The 20,484-nt window shown below is 41.6% G+C and overlaps 3 protein-coding genes across 4 annotated transcripts in view; all 3 read right to left on the bottom strand.

Moving 5' to 3' along the window:
• Window positions 1-845: 845 nt before the first annotated feature.
• LOC104357197 (pantetheinase) lies at window positions 846-13,072 on the bottom strand. The gene is given in 11 exon segments (XM_009962586.3): window positions 846-1,338; window positions 1,341-1,353; window positions 1,613-1,783; window positions 3,544-3,815; window positions 3,818-3,916; window positions 5,056-5,347; window positions 6,773-6,965; window positions 8,712-8,842; window positions 8,947-9,188; window positions 10,921-11,104; window positions 12,908-13,072. Coding segments are annotated over 9 exon segments (1,497 nt in total). The 5' UTR covers window positions 9,160-9,188; window positions 10,921-11,104; window positions 12,908-13,072; the 3' UTR covers window positions 846-1,225.
• Window positions 12,483-19,411, bottom strand: LOC104357198 (pantetheinase). The gene is made up of 8 exons (XM_042796146.1): window positions 19,381-19,411; window positions 17,516-17,946; window positions 17,290-17,420; window positions 16,210-16,402; window positions 15,412-15,682; window positions 13,940-14,349; window positions 12,908-13,078; window positions 12,483-12,518 (listed from the first exon to the last, which is right to left on the bottom strand). The coding sequence occupies exons 2-8, from the start codon at window positions 17,717-17,719 to the stop codon at window positions 12,483-12,485; spliced, it is 1,416 nt and encodes a 471-aa protein (XP_042652080.1). The 5' UTR covers window positions 17,720-17,946; window positions 19,381-19,411.
• SLC18B1 (solute carrier family 18 member B1) overlaps window positions 19,347-20,484 on the bottom strand; it is a 19,021-nt gene continuing 17,883 nt past the window's right edge. For both annotated transcript variants that reach the window (XM_042795817.1, XM_042795818.1), the window contains exon 14: window positions 19,347-20,137. In XM_042795817.1, the coding sequence (XP_042651751.1) occupies window positions 20,065-20,137 (73 nt within the window). In that variant the 3' untranslated portion in view covers window positions 19,347-20,064. The remainder of the gene's footprint in view (window positions 20,138-20,484) is intronic.

Raw genomic sequence — 20,484 nt, 5'->3', positions numbered from 1 at the left:
AGTATATGGGACTGAGGACCTTGAAAGCACCATGCAGAGACCAGGAATGGTGCCACTGTGGGGAAAAGGAAAGAGAAATTAGACTAATAGGGGTCTATGAACACTCTTAAAGACACGGCCACAGAACATGAACATCTTTATACACTGGTATGATGAAGGAAGGTCACTAGGGTCCAGCAGTATTACCAAAGCACAGGTCTCTGGGGGAGAAGAGGAAGGAAAGATGTGAACAGTGCCTTATCACCAGGAGGTCCTAAGTAGAAATCTAAATACCCTAATCCCCACAGCAAATTTATCTGCAGGGAAGCACCACCCAGCATTATCACGAAGGAGTAAAGGGCAAGGCTTATTTCACATATGTTAGTGTCACATAACCAGAAAGAAATAGAGAAGATGGGAGGGAGGAGCTGCTATATGATTCCAGGTCACTCGGTGACCCTTTCCTGTGTGCAAGCAGTTTCAGTGCTGAATAGCATCCAGTGCAGCCAAAAGGCATTGACAAGCTGTTGTTCAGAACTGGCAAGCAGAATATTTTGAGGTTTCAATTCCAACAGAGATTTCAAAGAAATGATGATTCATGTTGAGTTCTGACCAAGAAGTGGTGGCAGGTTTGGTTTCAGAGTTGACTCTTTGACTGGAGTCCTTGCTCAGCCTCCATGATGCACTATTCTGTGCTGCCACATGCCACACAATGTCCACCAGCAGCATAAAGGCAATTAAACCAAAGCAACATAAATAAGAAAAAAAATGTATAAATGGGGTAAAACAGCTGACTTGTGTAAGTCAGCATAAGCAGTTGTATTAGAAACATATTGAGCTTTTTGGTATAGAGTTGCCACAAATCACATCTTTCACTGTTTTATTTGCTGGTCTCATATTAATCTGCAATCATAAAATATGCAATGCTATTTTGATAAGAATGTATCCTCTTACCCACAGTATAGGTTTTCTGAGGGTCAGAAAAATAAAAATCCAGAAAACAGAGACAGAAACACAACTGCTGTTTTTCATTAATAAAAGATTAGTAATCTTACGATATAGAAATAGATACTTCTCAAAAACGGTAGCAATGAAATTATATTGCTACGTTATTACTAAACAAAGCACATTGATAAGAAATTTGTGCAACTAGAAATAAGAAACATAATTGGGATTGTTATAGTAGAGGATGATGTATCTTATTTGGATGTAAGATTAATAGTGTACAACTTCAGTTATGGGAATATCATGGGAAGGCTGGTGGTTGTGGGTCTTGTTTCAGATGATCTTTTTCATACCACCGTCCAAAAAGTGTCACAGTGATGACTGGTTTTGTTGGTCTTGTCTTACTTATCAAGCGCCATCATTCAATACCTGATTGAAAAAGGTAAGAGAAGGATGTGATTAAAGGAGTATCCATATGAACATGCTAAGAGCTCAGAAAGATGTGACAAAACAGGAAGAAGGTATGTCAGACCATATCTCCTACTGAAACTACTGACTTCATTAAAAGGTGTTTAATAGATCTGATTATTCACTATGAGCAAGTCCACTTTGGCTGTTTTGAGACAATTTATTTCATGACTATCCTGCAGGGAACCTAGCATGACACAGCTCCGGGGTGTTGCATTACCTGGAACTCCCCCGGGGCCAGCTGCACCCCGCTGTACAAGACTTCTGGGAAGACGTAGTTGGTGCCAAATGTGCCGCTGAGGGAGAACACCTCAAACTTGGTCTGAGCCGTCTCCACTGGCTGCCCACACGTGTCCAGGTCTGTGCTCTTGCACTTGAGCAGCGTGCATATCTGCAGGGAGGAGAAGCCAACAACATATTTAGCAAGATGGAAACACTCTGGTAGGTAAGCCTTGTGTCATCAAAGCCAGTGTGTGTCGGAGCAGGTGACCATCACAGGATCTCTTTCATAATCTTTAAGCAACTCCTTTTTAGTTGTAGGTTATTTTTTTTACCCCTTGATCTGACTGGGGGTACTCCAGACCTGTGTTACCTAAGTAATTAGAAATAACAATGTAAGTGCTGCCAGAGCACGTTATTTCATCCCTGAAGCCAAATCCTGTCACTTCCACTAATTCTTACAATTGTCAGTTGTCTTGTTTGAATGCTCCTTTCTGACATGTCTTAATAAGATGAGTTTGTGAATGGAAATTTCAGGCGAATAAAACAAAGTCTTCCTCATGGATACATTGTGCAACTGTACACACATGTCCTCTTACTGCTATTTGTACATGTTTCTAATGATAATTCATTAGATGACTTTGTAGTCCATGGGAAATATAAATTTGATGTTCTTTATCCAACTCCTGGTGAATATATATCAAGGTGATGAAGTTAGCATCCTCTGTCACAGCTTTGTGTTAGTAGTTCCAGCACACAGAGGAAAGTAGGAATGTCAATATTTCCCTTTTGCCCTTAGAGTTAATTATCTATCTGATAAATGTTTATGGACATCATGAAATAGGACTAGAACTCCTGTAAAGGTTCAAAAGATGTTGGCTGGTTTTGCTGACAGGTGATGGAGCTTTTCTATTTGTGTCAGATATTGGGGGATAGAAGAAGCATATTTGCAAATATCAAAACTATTATTCATCAGCAAACATGGTTTTGTGTTGAAATGCAAATAAGCAAAGAAATGAAGAATAAAATTCTCTCAGTATGTTCTGACAAAATGAAAAACGTGCTGAGGGAAAAAGGAAGAGTAGAAATTCCTGTCTTCTCTAGAAAATTCAGTACTGGTAGAGACCATCTGGCGGCTTCCACGATCACTGAAATAAATTTTCCAAGTGAGCTCATCAAGAACTGAATTTATTCAAGCTACCTTCTCAAATGTATTAGATGAGTTGCTTGCTCTTTAAGACCTCCCCCCATATCCTGGAGTCTGTACCAGCTGATATGCAAAAGCCGTGCTGACAGACAGAAGTAACTAACTAAAAAAAGAATAATCTACTGGCACAATAACTTAATTATGAAGGCAAAGAAGGTTTTCAAATATGGATTTAAGCAAATTCAACCAGGATGTAGCTTATTGTCTTCCTAAACATTTGATTAAGAGAGAGGAAGAGAAAAAAGCTTTTACTTTTTCCAGTAAAAGTCATATGCTATTTCAGTAAAATTCATTGCTATGATTTGCGTAATGACAAAAAAGTAACATCTTTGTGAATTTAAATTACCAGAGTGTCTCATAAAGATAGATATGATCAACTGATTTTTTCACAGCAACTGTTTCATGAAGATTACAGAGGGGATTCAGAACACTTAGTGCAGATAGTTACAAAAGAGGACCTAAATTTAGCCAATACTGAATGCTTAAAAAAATAGTGAGCACACCCTCTGGGAATTTAAAAGGGGCTTGGAGACCTCTCCACTGAATTTGCTGGATTTAAAGGTAAGCAGTCTTGGATGTTTCAGCAACTATTTCCCATTGCTAACAAATAGGACACCAGGACTCCAGCATACAAGAAAATCATTGTTTTTTTCCCCTAGAGCTGAATGTTTCTCCCTGTAAAGAAGCTTCCTAAAATAAGTAATCCCCCTCCAAAGAATCATTACCTGCAGATAGTATTGTCCTTCAACGACATGAAGCCCATCAAAAGCACCCAACACATACACTTCATTTTCTTGTTTCCCTGCTATCTTGTAGCTCAAGTGACAGCAGAGTTCTTTCTGGCAAATGGTGAGATTCCCCTCAGGCTTAGTGAGCTCAGTGAAAGTGAACCAGTCGTGGAAGATGAGTCCTCCGAAATCATGATTATTTGGTGAGAATCTTTCAACACTCAAAGCATATGAGCTCCAGTTGACAGCAGGTGGAGAGGTTGGAGAAAGCGAGGGTATGAGTCTAGTTCAGCAATGAGGAGGTGACCATCCTCAGTTTTCATATTGTAGTAGTATGCTCTGGCTCCGTCTGGTGCATAAATACCACTCCCTGAGGAGAGCACAATAGTCAGTCCAAAAAAAAAAAAAAAAAAACTCACATTGTCCTTTTAATTGTTCCTACTGCTAGCTTATCCACTTTTTTATAAATATTACAGAAATTTTAGTCTCACCAAAGGTGACCATTAGCAACTCAGTACATATTGCTCACACTCTGGCAAAGAATAGCATTTATTTCTCTGGGTGAAGTCTGCTCAGTGTAGCCAAAGGTAGAGGATTTTATGTTGTGGTTGTGTTTACGGCCTCCCCAGTTCTCTTTTCTCCTGTATGCTACAGTTGCTTGAGAATTCCTTTATTCTCATCTAACTGATATAAAAGGATCATCTACTAATTAAGAGCATCCAAACACAACACAGGCATGTATCACGGGCCCATCCTAGTGAACACAGATAGCAGCTGTGCAGCCCTGTTTACACTGGCTGAGAACTCCTCCACACGTGTGGAATTCAGACCTGACCGGTACCAAGCAACAGAGGGAAATCAAAGATCTGTCATACCCATCACTGCTGAAGAGCCACATGAAATGGACAAGCAGTAGTCTGTCAGGCATTTCAAATGAGAAGCCCCAAGCCAATACTATGGTTTCACAGCTCAGTAAAGATTCTAGTCTAGCTGAAATACACTATCCCATAAGCTAAGCTCTAGAAAATCAGTGCTACGCTCTTAAAAGAAAATGGAGACTTCTTAGCAGCATTACTGCAACAGGTCTGAAAATTTTTTTTAACACTTTTCTACAACTGTGTTAAATACAGCTACAAATAATTAAGTATTTCATTTGGCCAGAATAAATGGAGTCATGTATGTGGTCTACAAGTACATTTGTAGTTTGGCATTCAATCACAGACTTAGAGGTGGAGAGGAAAAGAGTCTACACTTCAGAAGTTTCTACTCAGGTAGAAGGGGCAGTAACTTACTACTTGTTTAGAGACATTAAAAGAAAGAACCGAAAATAGGTTTTGCTATGCCTTGTATGGCATCAGCAGGGACAACATTTGTCAGGTTTACAATTTGGTGACTAGACTCTTAGCCTTCCAGATAAATTCATTATATTCCTCTGCAAAATCACCTTGCAGAACAGGGGATAAAGATTCATGTTATAAAGATTTTTCAGACAGAGTGAAAATTAATTACCTGTCATTGACATGCTGGTGTAGTGTGTATTAGCAGCTAGGAAGTTGACACCCATGCCCATAGCCCAGGCAGAGTGAAACTCAACCGCAGTCAGAAACGGCAGGACGTTCATCCAAGCCGTTGGGAAGAGCACGGTGTCCACCTGCAACTCTCTCACCAGGACCACGGCAGGCTCATGGAAAAGGATGTCAAAGCAAGTGAAAATGCCAAACTTTCCAAAGGGGGTCTCAAAGGTGACAGCTTCTGGTTCTTTTGGGTAATTAAACTGAGTTTCTGACATAAAGAGATTATACTGTAGGGGAAGGAAAAAAAGAGAAATCAGTTAAAGGCACTTACTGCAATATTTTGGAGTCATTTCCTAGAACTTTTCAGAATGACTAGCGAAGTTTTTTGACCCATGTTTGAAGCCTTCACACATAGGAAGACAGGCTAAAATTTTATGGTCACCATAGTGCCCAAAAGGTAGATATGGGGAGGGACATATTGCCCTGGCAGCTAGCTATTAAAGCAGCTATCTGCAGGTCTGTTGGTGTCAGCCACTTGCAACTCTCATAAAAATAATCTCTCCACTCTCCCCACCTAGTTTTTAATTCCGGTGATCCGAAAGCCACACAGAAGAGAAATAATAATGAAAAGGTAGCATTGAGGATCTGGTGCCAAGAGAAGGATTGGTGACCTTGGTGTGAAGATGCACAGAAGGACTGGAAGCACACAGCACTAGCAAGAAGCACAAGACAGTACTGGGAGACTGCAGAGAGGAGAAGAAAACAAAAGCTGTGGTGATGGGGGAAAGGCAGATGACCTCAGCCAACAGAAAAATCCAAGTTTGTGACATTCTCTATTTTCCAGTATTTTCCTTCTTCCTTCACATTCATGTTTATTAAAAGAGTCCTTTAATCTCCAGGTGACCTGGACAATAAACGTGCACTGAGCCAGAAAAGAGTTTCAAGTTTACTGAACTTGTAACTCAGCACCTGGGCTGTGCCAGGCTCACACACGGGGATCAGACTTACATTATCAGTGTCCCGCTCACCTAGTTTGCTTGCAAAGAAATATCTTGGCATTGTCTCTGAAGAACCAGATGAAATACTGGGCCCGAAATGCAATAAATAAACAACTGACTTCAGACTAGCCACGTTGGCTTGATAGCTGGCATATGAGCCCCAAACAACTTTGATGAACCTTTCAGGTAGACACATAAAACTGAAAGATATTTCCATTTGGTGAAAATGTTTCACTGACATTATCTCTTTTTACACCCAGCTTAGGTCCATGATTTTGTCCAGATAATTCCTGTTATGCAAAACTGTGCTGAAACTTCAACAGAAGAAAAAAAATATAGGAAAGGTCCTGTATTCCTTAAATCAGGCTACTCATCTAAGATGAGATACAAATTAACATTTTAAAATCCTGGAATGTGAATGGCTAGTCTAGTGAAAACCTGGCACTGAAAACTAAAGATGCTTAAGCAGCAGGATTTCTGGTAATAGGGAGTTAATGAACTGAGGAAGTCAACCAAAACCACATATCACTAAACTGGACCTGAGCAATCTATTTTCATACTAGTCTGTTTTGAGAAACATAACAGCAAATGAAAATTTGGAGTCAGAAGCAAAAATCTGCCATGGGACAATGACTGTCATTTAATTCTCTTGCCAAACGGAGACATTTTGGCAGTAGTGGCAAAACTGCTCCTGACTTTCCAAGGCCACTCTACCTTGTGGTAACGAGCCACCAGTTTCCCCTCTGGGTCAAAGACGACGTCGGTATTGTACTGATAGCGACTGTCGCTGGGGCAGCCGGGATCACTGGAGTTACATGGCTTCTTGTCCCCGATGTTTGCAACCACATAGATGGAGTTATTCCTCGCCATGCAGCTGAGTCGTTCCTGCACTGGAGCATGAGCAAATCTAATGCATTTTAGGGAAAAGAAAAAAAAAAAAAAAGACTAACAAAATCTGTGTTCTCAGTGGCATCTACCACTGGGGTGCTGGAGTGACTTGGTCAGTCATGGCAGGGCAGGTAGATACACAGGGTTGCTGCAACACTCCCTCAGGTGGCTTCCCAAACCTGGAGGTAGGTTCTGGAGCCCTCCCACTGGCATCCAGAGGGATGTGCCACCCCTGGGAGGCCTGCTAGCATGCACAGCACCCAGGATGTGCTTTGAAGCAAGCAGATAATCCTAGGGCTGGGAAAGGGCAGGAGAGGAATCTCTGGGCAGAGGAAGACTAACTTGGTGTCACACAGGAGAATATCTTAGTGTCTGGCAAGCAGAGTTGAACTGTGGAACAGTGCAGTGGATGGGTCAAGGCAATTAGTCTCCTCCCACGCATGGGAGTACACAGTCCTCTAGACAGGGCATGAACAGCAGTGGGATATTCATTTCAAGATGTGACAGGCCATGTGCGATAAACGGGCAGAAACTCTGAAGCACCTGTACCAGGCTGGAAAGAGAGCAGACATCCCCTTCTGTAAGGTAGCGATGCATATGGCTTTGCAAGGTGAGCACGGGCCACACAGGAGGACCATCATGCAAGATACATCTATAGCACAAAGGAATAGGGCATGCCAGGCTGCGATGGTGGGCATTATATTCCTACAAGCCACTAATGAAAACCCTGATTTAGAGCACTGAAACGACAAACAGATCACCTTCACAAAAACTAACTGTTCAAAGAACTGGAATAAAGACCTGCTTAGCTACGCTGTCACCCCACACTCCACATTCATGGAAAAACTCCGTATATTTTAGCTACTTATGTCTCAGTAAAAAGTCTCACATTTTGCACTTCTCCCCATTGTGAATCTTCATCTCAGGACTGTTGAGGAATTAAAACCTCATGGATGTAATAGCATGCTCTAAGCACCTCATCACTGAGCAGGTGCGGAAAGCTGTGGTGAAAAAGGGACAGCACAGCTGTAGTTTCACAGCTGAGCACTTATTGCATGCTGTATAGAGCTGAAGTCCAGCACTCAACTATAGGCTACCTTGTCCCTGCTGGAACATGATGCCTGGATGACAGATCGTGTTCTACAGCACAGACTCTAGCAATTCAAACTTTACCTTATCTTAATAGTGAAAAACTAAGATTAAAAGTTTCTGGGTTTGTATCACTCAGAGGTTTGGACTGTGACTACTGACCTCATCATCTCTGTTACCAGCTGCTCAGAAATTAGTTCTTGGCTGGCCACAAAAATGGTGTGTGCTTTTGCTTGAACATGGCATTTGTAAAAAAAAGAACAAGCCAACAAAACAAATAAAGACTAGTGTTAAGAATTCACAATCAGTTTCCACTCAAAACAGTGTGAAAAAACTGAAAGCAGAACGAGACGTAGCATATTCTGCCATCAAAGCTTTTCCAAGCGCAAAAAAAAAGGTGTTTTCTCTACATTCAGTAACCCAAAATTCGTATATTGTTTGAATTTCTCTTGAAAGTGTCTAATTCAAAAAATATTTTCTTAACAGAGTTCCCTCATCAATTACTCACGGGCATACTATATATTTAAACATGTAACTTACCTTCACATGCAACTTTAATTGAAACTTACCCTCATGTCAAAAGCATTAGCAGTTCTTAGGCATTTACTGGGAGCAGCTCATGACCCTGGGAGACACTAGTCTGAAACCACATAAATCGCTGAAGAAGAAAAATCACCTTGTGGGGTCGGTGCAGGGAATCCAGTTCACTGCTGGATCAGGGATATCCTCCAGGTACGGGTAGATGGTTTCCCTCGTGAAATGCCAGCCATAAATGCCGTCTTCAGGAGTCACAATGATGTGGGCGCCCTGACACAACAGGCTCCGTTAAGAATTCACCCATCAGCAGATAACCAGGAGGGTCAGTGGGAGGAGAAAACAGTAATTAACAACACTCACACTACACCCAGTACCTGCTGGGCAGCTTCCTTGATGGCCCCTTCCAAGACATCCATGTTTTTGTTCATCAGGGCCAAAGCGTCCTCAGGAGAAACAGGCTCATCGGTGGCATCTGGCAGGATGACGGCGTGCTCGTAGACGGCAGCAGTGAAGGTGTCGGAGGCAAAGGCCTGAAGGACCGTGAGGGCAAACACTGCAGCGCGCAGGAGAGGCCGGGAGGGGAGCATGGCTGGTGCCTCGCAGTCCGTAGAATGCTCTGAGTCATGGACAAACGGTACAAAAGGAGCATGCATAGAAAAGAAAAAAGGGACAAAGTTTAACTCTGAGGGAGGGAGAAAGTATTGGTTTCTTAAAGCATGACCTCGGAATCAGCTGCCACTGGTGACATACAGGAAAGTAAAACAAGACACACTAAGGATGTCACAACTCAACAAGACTAAAAAGCTGTGAAACATCAAGACTAATTGTGACAATGTAAAAATAAGTCATTAAACACATGGCTAAAAAGTAACAGTCCAATATTTGTTGTTATACATTACTCTGCCATTGATCACAATAGACTTGCTATCTATGTTGGCTCAACTCTGACACCCAGGTGAAAGGTGGATGTGTCACCCCTGGAGCTAGTCTTCTGTGAAGTCTGAGCAGCAAAACTGAGGGTCTTAAAAACTGCTTTATTCTAGTGTCTTCATATTTCCCAGTTCCTGTTCTATGCATCAGTATGTGCAGCTTGCTTCCTTGAGTTTCTTCAGACCAAAGTCATTACATTAGCATCTCTCTGTACTTAGATGTAATACACTTAATGTGCTGGGAACAGAACTGTCCCTTGCATTTACCCCAGTGGCTCTCCCAGTCACTTCTGCTTAGCTGTACATCACTTCCCAACAGCCTTCCACCAGAAAATATGCATCTGAAGGGAATGTTTTAATCTGAAATCAGGCAGGTAAGCACCTCATTGCCTGGCTGTCGCTAGCCCAAAGAGGAAGAGCAGGCCAGCTCACCAGGTGCAGTGGCATGCCTGCTCCTCTGATCACTTTTCCTGTTCCCAGGATCATGCTGTGTATGGAGAGGCCTTCATTTTAAATCTTCAAGTCAGTTCACAGGCATTTTTTGCTATGACATTTTCAATTTTTTGACTTTCTAGTAGCTGTAGTATTCTCATTTGAAAAAGGTTTTCTGAAGAGTGGGTAGCAGAACAGGCTGTCTGCCTTCAGCCACAGCAAACTGTCACTGTAGATCTATCTCAGAAAAGACAGAAATGTGGGTGAATGCAAGCACCAGAGACTTCCCTGAAAGAGTAGTGCTGATTGAGGGTTTCAACCATTAGGAACATTGAGTTGCATCTGGAAACATTCATCTCTAAGTACTTATCTACATACATTACTAGATACAGCATGCTCATTTAGGAGCCTTAAATACAAGCCTTTAAAAGGCTGCAATAGAGATTTCAGTGATAATTGAAGTAATGTAGCTTGGAAGTCTTTTGCCCCCACCCTGTTTTTCTTATCAAATGAAACATGGATTGAGTCACATTAACCACAATCAGACATAAGTCTGAAGAAGGAAGCAGTAAATGCTGCCCTGTTTAGCAACAGCTAAGACAACAGCCAGCCCAGAAAAGTGACTAGTCTGGCAGGGCTGAGCAGAAAAATTTACAAGTGAAGGGCCAGGGTACTGCCCTGTAAAGTTCACTCTGCCAGGACAGGGGGGTTTCTGTAGTACGGTGGGATGGAGACACCCCTCTCTGCTTCTGTACCAGCAAGCACCACTGCCTACTGCCTGCAGAGCTGGGAGCTCACTCAGGAACAAGGAACTAATGCCAGTTAAGCAACCAACCCACAAATAAAACTTAACAAAACTACAGCACTCCAGGCAATGTAGGAGGAAGCTTACCCTAGAGCTCCCTCTGCTTTTCAAACCTCCATCCTCCCAATCTGCCCACCCTGTACTGCACTCTCCCCCATCTCTGCTGTTGCCTGAGGACTTACTTTTGTGAAATGGGATGCAATTTGGTGCTAAATCAATTTAGCTGTAGAGGTAGTCGGTCTTCAGATTGTGGTCCTGCTCCTTTTCTCGTGCTAAGAGAGACTGTGAGGAAGACTACTCCTGACTGGAAGAGTTAATCTTGATGTGGAGAGCCTATGGAGGCTCACATCTGCAACCACACAATCACTGTAAGGCAGTGAGGACACGTGGTCAGTGGTGAGGAAGTCGGAAGCCACTCATTTTTGGTAACAGCACATAGTTACGTTGCTTAGCAGCAACAAGACACCGTGTCCTAGGACGCAGTTACAAAGGTAGACAAACAGTACTTTTTCTGCACAAAAATGTAGAGTGTTTTCTATTACTTCTATTAAATTAATTGTAGACGGTTACAATTTAATACATTTACAGACTAAAATCTTATTTTTACGATGTTCACTATGTTCAGTAACAATGTATTTTGCATCCTGCGAGTCTATTTTTTTATGATATTGGTCTGATTAAATGTGAGCAATGTTTTTATTTCAAAACAGACATGCAGAACAAACAACAAAATTAACCACACATAGAAATCATAGCTGTGCCATGCAAAGTAATCCAGTCCACTGGCTTAGAAAGTATAGCCCGTAGGGCCTGCACCCGCACATGTGCCAGTGCGTTCAATCTGCTCAATTCCCAACACCTGACAGCACAGTCCTGACTCTCCCTTGCACCAGCATGAGCAAACACTTCATGGGAAGACAGATACGCATCTGCAAAATAGCTGCTTTTGAGAATTTTTGATACGGACCCAGCTGACTGCTTGAAAAAGGTGGCACAGTTATGAATAGTTTTGTGTAAAGGAAATTTTCCACACCCTAAAACTGCGGCCAGAAAGATTCGAGTAGACTCATCCAACTGTACGCTAGGGCATGGTGTGATAACACATTACACTATGTGCTGAGCCGAAGAACTGTTTTCTGAAGCAATGGTGTTTCCAGGCTTGTTTTCTTTTTTTTCAAAGTAAATGATAAAAGATCAACCACTGGCCTTCAAAGGTTCTGTTAATTTCTGGTTTAGAAAAGTGTGTGTTCAGAGATAGGGCAGAACAGTGTTGTGGAAATTACTTCTAATTCTCCACCAAAACTTTCAAAGAATTAAAAATCAGTTGTTATTGGGCCACAACCCACTGCTATGTGCCTGAATTCTACACCACTGAAGTCAGAGGAATTTATTTTCTATTGTCCCCAGTGTCAAGGTCAAGCCTATGACAACCAACACTATCACATAAAAACATACAGAACTGCAAAGCAGAGTAACTTAGTTTTTCTGCAAAATCAAGTAACAAATAAGTGTGGAATGATTATGCTGTCAGATAAGGCAATTTGAGAAATAGAATGCCATTATAATTATGGGTATAACATTAATTAACATTAATTAACATTATGATTAATTAGCGTTACAGAAACAAGAAGATGAGATCTTAAAGCATCTGCAGTGATATCATGGTGAAGCTTGCTGTGTGTGTGGAGGGTCCTTCTCATACCACCTCCCAAAGAGTGTTACACTCAAAACTGGCTTTGATGTACTAGTCCGACTTTATCAGACGTCCATCAGTTAATACCTAGTTAGGCAAAAGTAAATTAAAGAGGAACATCAGCAAAGCAGTACTATGGTATGACAGACACAAAATAATATACTCGTTAATGTTGACCTAGTCGAGAGATGTTGGAGCTCACCTGGAGCTACCACAAAGTCTGAGAAAAACTACACTCTTTCTTGAGCTAGATCTTGTTCTAGGGAGTTTGGGGGGACAGGGGAGAAGGGAATTGGCAAAATGGACTTGCTGTACGACTGCAATCAAGAAAATCAGGCAGAAAGAAAGCTGCCTTGAACTCAAGCCAATTATGGAAATAGAGGGCACTGATAACTACCAAGTTGCTCCTGTGTCCTGTAGTGGCTTTTTGCCCATTTGTGTTACAAGTCAGACAACTCACAAAGGTGTTGCATTACCTGGAACTCCCCCGGGGCCAGCTGCACCCCGCTGTACAAGACTTCTGGGAAGACGTAGTTGGTGCCAAATGTGCCGCTGAGGGAGAACACCTCAAACTTGGTCTGAGCCATCTCCACCGGCTGCCCACACGTGTCTAGGTCTGTGCTCTTGCACTTGAGCAGTGTGCATATCTGCAGGGAGGAGGAGGATGCAGAAAGGCAAAATATCACTAATCTTTCAACAGTCAAGATCTGGATTTGATTGTAAGAAAGGCTGTCATGATGGAAAAATGATCCATTACATCTACTCGTTTATTTAGGCCAAAAGGATCCGTGGCTGGCACTTGAAACTTTGTAAAAAGACAGTTCTTTGCCATGACCACATCAAAGCACTCTGTGTGTGTGTACACAAGTGTGTTTATAAGTTATGAGTGCATTCATGCATACTGCACATGCATTTAGTCATAGAGGTGGAATAGTTTGTCACCTAGGGAAATTACTTCAGCTCTGGCTGAGTTTCCTAAAGAACGGAAGACATACTTATTTGTCTACTCTATTGGGAATACACTAAGGATAAGAGAAAAGATACAAAGATATAGCACATTAACAAAAGCCAAACAGTGAAATTTAAGTGAGTCATTACACTGACAAGCCATGTGAATACAAATGTTATATCCATATTTAATTTCTTAATTTTGTTAAACAACCACATGTTACAGAATCACATGAGCACAATGGTAAAAACCACTGAGCAGAAAACAGCTCTCTGTTGTGACAACAGCATCCATATAAAGACAGGGAGAACTACAATATTATCTCCCTTTTGTATGCATATATGGAAACCTCCTTGAAGTGTTATAGCACAGGGTCAACTCAGGGTCTTCACTTTCATGATTTATAACATTGAAAAGCAGGATCAACACCCCTAATGAAGTCAAAATGCATCGTGAAGAAAACAAATGTTTTCAGAGCAGCCTAAGAAGTGCCTCCTCTTAAACCCCTTAAATCAAAAATGAGACAAATGTGAATGGGCTGCAAAGAGAGCATTGTGGCCTTCCCACTCTCCAAATAAGAACAAAAAAGCTTTACCTGCAAGTAATACTCTCCTTCAACGACATGTAGCCCATCAAAGATACCCAGAACATATATGTCACCTTCCTGTTTCTCTGACATCTTGTAACTCAGATGGCAACAGAGGTCCTGCTGGCAAATGGCACGATTTCCCTCAGGTTCAGTGAGCTCCGTGAAGGAGAAGAGATCATGGTAAACGACCCCATTGAAATAGTGATTGTTTGATGGACGCTGTTTGATCCTGCTGGCATACAATTTCCAGTTAACAGCAGCAGGATAGTCAGGAGAGAGACGTGGGTGTGAACTCAGTTCTGTCACCAAAAGGTGACCATTTTCCATTTTTGTATTGTAATAATATGCTCTTGGACCATCAGGGGCATAAATGCCACTCCCTGCAAACACATAACACCAGAAAGCTTTTAATCTGAAAGCAAGTGTATGGGACAAGTAATCAGTCTTCAGTAATTACACGTGGCAAATTTTATTTTAATATTTACCAGATTATTTTGAAATGAAATTAAGCCTTCACAGACTATAATCCTTACCTAATGCTTTTTCAAGCAATGAAAAGTAGGTCAAACTCTGATGTTACATATAAGTGACAAGATTAATGTGCTACTTATATGCCATTATATATGATTTAAGTGGCTGAAGCTATATGTTCCACACTGAGTTCAGCTGCATTAGCAATCAGCATTTCTGATTAAAATTAATGGCAACACTGTCAAGTCAGAAAAATTCTGCAAGGCAAAGATATTACCAAAAGTTACATATTTATGCAAGATCTTTACATAAATATTTAAATCTTTAAAGCCCGGAGTAAAACCTATCCATAAAGAATATGAGTTGTATGACATAGGGTCATCGATGACTGAGAACTAGAGGAATGGTCCATATCTGCTTTTGTTTGGAAGGCAACAATTAGGGCTACATTTTAACACCACCAGTAAGTCTCTCTCACTTTTGCAAACACGTGCCCACAAAACTTGTGCTTGACTGCTTGACTTCTAGCATCTGCTCAGCAAAAATACCCAGTGAATACAGAGCCTGCAAAGAAAACTTAACACAGGGTGTCCAGCCCAGAAGTAATGTTTGCAGGACTCGGAACATTTCTCAGAGTTAGGTTTCCACCTAGTGGAGAAAAAAAAGTTTGGGCCTTCACATGACCAAAACATCAATAAACACGAGGGTTGGAAGATGAACCGCACACATAAACTCTCAGCACTGATCATTTAAGAAATAACTAAAGGTGTTCTAGTCAACTTAAGGATTTCTGGGTTCTTACATATCACATTTCGATTTCCTTTTTATCTGTACAAGTTCTCTTGTCCTAATCTTGTTGGCATGTGTATGCATGCCTAAAGCTAACAGGAATCTCTGTTCAGGTCAACTGCACAACATAGATATAAATGTTACCCATGTAAACAAGATCAGTTAGAGCAATATCACATTACCTGTCATATCTAAATTGGAGTTGCGTGTATTTGCTGAAAGAAAGTTGACGCCCATTCCCATGGCCCATGCTGAGTGAAATTGGACTGATGACAACAGTGGAAGAGTGTTAATCCAAGAGGCTGGGCATAGAATGGTGCCAACCTGAAATCTGCTTGCCAAGACCACAGCTGGGTCATGGTAGAGTATGTCTGCACAAGTGAAAATGCCAAAGTAGCCAAAGGATGTATTGAAAGTCACAAATTCTGGATCCTCTGTCACAAAAAGGTTGTACTGTTCATGGAAAGGAAGGAATGGAGAAACAAGATTAGAAAGTAAATCAAACAATTTAAATCAGACTAATATGGAATATAATACTCATTCACTTAAATATAAGCAATGGAGAATATGTTTTGTGAACATGGTGTATCTTAATTTCTAAAAGAAGAATTCATACCACTGCAAGAAGAGTCAAGCACAAATATCCATGGTTCTGATTTATACCAGTGAAGCAGATTCGTATTTTGTTAGCAAGATTTTAGGGCATTAATGTTTTAATATCTCATGGGTCACTTCCTGTTGAGAAGCAGTAAAAATAGAAGGCTTATTGAGTTTTAATTAATTTCATTCAATTACTTGCTATTAAATTCAGAATAGCAGGAATGAAGAGCTCTAAAGGCAGTGGCTTTCACCTGCCCTCTGACACCTGCTCTGTAATGACTCTATGTACAAATACATTTAAGCCTGGGAACCAGCTTCTGTTTCACATCTTAAGTCACTTGAGGATCATGCATTTCCTGAACATTGTAAAATCCTCTTACCTTGTGATAACGAGCCACCAGTTTCCCCTCTGGGTCAAAGACAACATTGGTATTGTACTGATAGTGACCATCACTTGGGCACCTTGGATCACTGGAGTTACATGGCTTCTTGTCTCCCATATTTGCAACTACATAGATGGAGTTATTCCTTGACAGACAGCTCAGTCTTTCCAGCACATGTGAGGGAGCAAACCTAAACAGCAGGGAAAGAAGAAAGGAAATAAAACATCAAAACCAGTCAATCCATCAGAATGCCAAGACTAAGACTACAGATCACAAGAAGGATAAGTTTGTCATATCTAATAGAGGACTGTAGTTTTCTGTTAATCAACAGAAAGGCAGCAGTTTTGTGCTTCAAAGCTTAGTGTGCTGAAACTCTGGCTTCACCTCACATTGACTAAGGGAGGAACACGTGGATTTCCTTGCAGTGAAAGCAAATCTTTGCACCTTCAAGTCTCCCTTCTGCTGCTGGTGTGTGGCACAACACAGATGTTACACCAACACATGGGCTAATCTCAGCTGTTCTGCTTCAGCTCTCAATCTGTCTGCTGTGCTGAGGTAGTTTAGGATTTGTTTCTTTTATGGTGCGCTTTGTTATCTTTCACCAAACACTGTAGCTTCAAAAAATGGTGCAATTTATTAAGGAAAATAAGAGAATACAACAGCTACCATGTCATGATTCAAAAATATAAATTTGAAATTGTGCAGTATATCCTTGTAGCTGTTATTTTATTCACAAATATTCCTAATATTCCTGTATCTTAAATATTTTCTACAACATGCATGGAATACATTGCTGAAATGTAGATTCTATAAGTTTTTGGTTTTCTTTTAAATAAATTTCAACCTTTAAGAGTACACTAACTAAAATAAAAAGAGTTACAGTGAGAAAAAAAAAAAAAAAAAACAACAGAGAAAAACAATGAAGTTGTCTGAAGCTATTTATGGCAATCACATGTTATCTGATCTGCCCTCATTTCACAGTGGTTTCTCCAACACGTTTAAAACTATCAACAACCACTACTAAAGGCAGCTGTCTTTCCCATCAGACTGTTTGCCTGTGCACAGCAGGAACGATACCTTCCAGGATCAGCACATGGAATCCAGCCTACCTGCGGGTCTGGGATGTCCTCAAGGTAAGGGTATATTGTTTCCCTTGTGGAGACCCAGCCGTAAATGCCATCTTCAGGAGTCACAATGATATGGGCACCCTGGTACCAGCACACGAACCCAAAAAACACCATTAAGAAAACAAATAAATGGTCAGTGTTTACCAGAATAAATGTCTCTAACTCTGTCACAATACCTGTCTGGCTGCTTCTTTGATGGCCACTTCAAAAATTGCCATGTTTTTGTCCACCAGCAGCAAGGCTTTCTCAGGAGAAACCGGCACTTCAGTGTCCTCCGACAAGACCACGCTGTGCTCATAGACGGCTGCAATGTAGCTGCCCAGGGCACAGGCCACCAGAACCAGAAGCAAGACAGAGGTATGAGCTTTAGGAAGGCCCATGTCTGGAGCCTGGAAGGTGCCCAAGAGGAGACTGAGGGCAAGCAAAGGGTTTAAAAAAGGAAAGTCTTGCACAAAACCTGGGAATTCCCCAGAGCGGCAAAAAGCCCACACCAGGAGATGCAATCACTCCACCCCAGAAAATCTTTCCACACCAAAGGCAGGAGAGGTGCTGGCATTGAGCAATTCTGCCTTACACCACCGACAGAGAAGTCACCACTGTGCTGCAGCTGAAGAAACAAAGAAACACGTCGCTTGCCAGATTTAGAAATAATTCAGGCATGGCATTGCTGTAGTAATGCAGTTCAAGGCAAGCCCAGGTCACAGCAAGACAACAAGCCTGAGTTTGGGAAATCTCAGCAAAACCAGCTTTTCTGTCCAAACCTGAGGGTGTGGGGTGCAGGCAGGGATGCAGGAGGCAGGCGGCCAGCCCCGAGCTTGGCACTGCTGCGTGGGCACTGCCTGTGCCACCCCAGCTCAGGGCTGGTCCAACCTAGCCATCTGTGGTTTGGCTACACATGGCACAGTCCCTGCTTATCACAGCTTCACAGATTGTACAACTGTGTTAGTAGCAGCAGATGCGTATTTAGACTCACCGCCATGTGAGACAAGCACAGCACTAGGCTGGGGATTGCTGAGTTTCCCACAGGTTGTCCCACTGTTCTGCCTTAACCATGTGTCCAGGAGTGCTGGATAATCATGGCATGAGAACATGCTTGTGAGTTGAATTGAACAACAAACCTAGAAACTAGGATTCCTCTTCAGGCGTCTTTCACCTCCATTGTGTATATGAAAGAACAGAGAGGAGAGAAGATGTGTTACCAGAAAATTAGAGGGGTTAGATAAGCCTGTCTAGTTTCTACTGGAGTTCTGGTGAAGTTCATGCATTGACAGGACAGCTCATTAACTTCAAGGACATTTGTGCTCCTTCTGGTAATCCTGACCCCTTCCAAGTCCGAACAGCACAAGTCAGGTAAGTGAACAAGTCACTTCCCAAGGAGAGCTAATTATGTGTCGTGTCTACAGATCTGCATCTTGAACATCTTGCATCTGCCTATGGTCTTCTCAGCTCCTCCTCACCCTTGGCACCAGCAGGGTCAGCACTTTATAACAGGTTGAGGTGTACATTCCTGGTTTCAGTAAAGTCTAACACCTGAGACTAAAGGAAAGGGAGCTGTTTCCAGGATGTTCCCAAGGGAAGCCTGCCCTTTGGTACCCTGATGCTTCACAGTTCAGCTGGCTATCAGAGCAATTTTTCTTGCTAGTGCCCCAAAATGGGCTCTAGCAGAGAAAGTATTTCTTGTGTAAATTCCAGTAGTTACTCACAAGAGAAAGTAGGACTAGATTATTTTTCTCATTTGTGGAGAAATGGGTACCACCTAGAAGAGAACCTCTTCTAGGACTCAGTTCTGGGTTGGAGGACTTCTGCCACAACCAAGGTCAAGAAGTCTAGTATGAGTTAACCAGGCATGCCCTTGTCTCAGCTCCCCTTGCCTTTTTTTGACAAGCACCTGGAGGAGGTAAGAAGAGTATTTTTTCCCTATTGTTAGAAGTAGTAGCCCTAGACTTCTGATAGATTTACAGTTGCAGAGGGAACATTAGTAAACAATAGTAAAATAGACCTCACACACCAAGCTGAGTCTTCATATATTATACAAACATACATTGTATGTGTACGTATATACACACACGCGATGCCAAGTCTCTTCCAGGACTGAAGGTAAGTTGTGTGGAGATACGAAGTCTTCTCTTCATTACCTTTACCTCCCATTTTCAGGCACCTTCAAGATAATATAAGTGCTGGTAGACACAAAGCCTTTTAGACTCTTCTAGTCTAAGAAAATTCACAAAACTTAGAAAAAAAAGTTGCTTTATTGAAAACAATATTGTGCCTAATGCTTTGTCATTTCAAATTCTTTTTCAGCATTTTATGTTATCAATTAAAGTATTACAAGATAATGAACTTTCTTTAAAAAAATACAGAAAATCATGGTAGCAAAATAGTCGCTTTACCAAGAATAATGCACAGCAGGCTCAAGTATAGAAACCAAGCATTTGAAAACACACATCTTCACATACAGTGGTGCACTTGTATATGGGACACAATTAAACAGGCTGACATCTGAGGGTTATTCATCATTTCAGCCAATCCACATGAGGACTTCCAAAAGAAAGGCAGTCAGTGTTTAGTGTTTCAAAACAGTAATGCAGCTACAACTAAACCACAACTGGTTGTTCACTAAGGGATCAGGTATCCCAGCTCCAGAATAATGAAACACTGTTAAGTCCACTCATCTCAACACTAGGTTAAACCACAATAGTAAACAGAGAACTGAAAGTATGTCTTGCTATGTTTCACTGCCCATCAGATGAGTTCTTTCTTCATCGTCACCAGAAGGAGTTTGCAGGCTGGAAATGGAACTATTTACACAAGAACAAGAACGGGAGGGAAGAAACAGGTTTAATATTCTCTAGATACTTCTATGCCATAACAACATTATAGCAAAAAAGCTGCACATTATGTGGAAAGAGCTACGTGGATCAGGGGATTTGGTTCCCCACTGTTGCACGGAACCACATACTATTACTTTCACACCTATCATTTCACAGAATCACAGAACATTTTGGGTTGGAAGGGACCTTTAAAGGTCATCTAGTCCAAGCCCCCTACAATGAGCAGGGACATCTTTAACTCGATCAGGTTGCTCAGAGCCCTGTCCAACCCAAACTTAAATGTTTTCAGGGATGGGGCATCTATCACCTCTTTG

The sequence above is a fragment of the Tyto alba genome, unplaced genomic scaffold, assembly GCF_018691265.1.
Source record: "Tyto alba isolate M040663 unplaced genomic scaffold, T.alba_DEE_v4.0 Super-Scaffold_22, whole genome shotgun sequence".
In the NCBI taxonomy this organism is placed as follows: domain Eukaryota; kingdom Metazoa; phylum Chordata; class Aves; order Strigiformes; family Tytonidae; genus Tyto; species Tyto alba.
The sequence above is the reverse complement of the archived record's forward strand: the minus strand, read 5'-3'. Positions and strand labels throughout refer to the sequence as shown.

Bases quoted from the DNA above. Each gene is read 5' to 3' on its own strand.
- LOC104357198 (XM_042796146.1), bottom strand. From the start codon at position 17,719: ATGGGCCTTCCTAAAGCTCATACCTCTGTCTTGCTTCTGGTTCTGGTG. The intron at 13,079-13,939 runs GCCACAATGCTC...TCCTCCCTGCAG, and splicing joins CTTATTTGGAGAGTGGGAAG to ATATGCACACTGCTCAAGTG. The intron at 12,519-12,907 runs GTAATGCAACAC...TTGCCTAACTAG, and splicing joins TGGCCCCGGGGGAGTTCCAG to GTATTAACTGATGGACGTCT.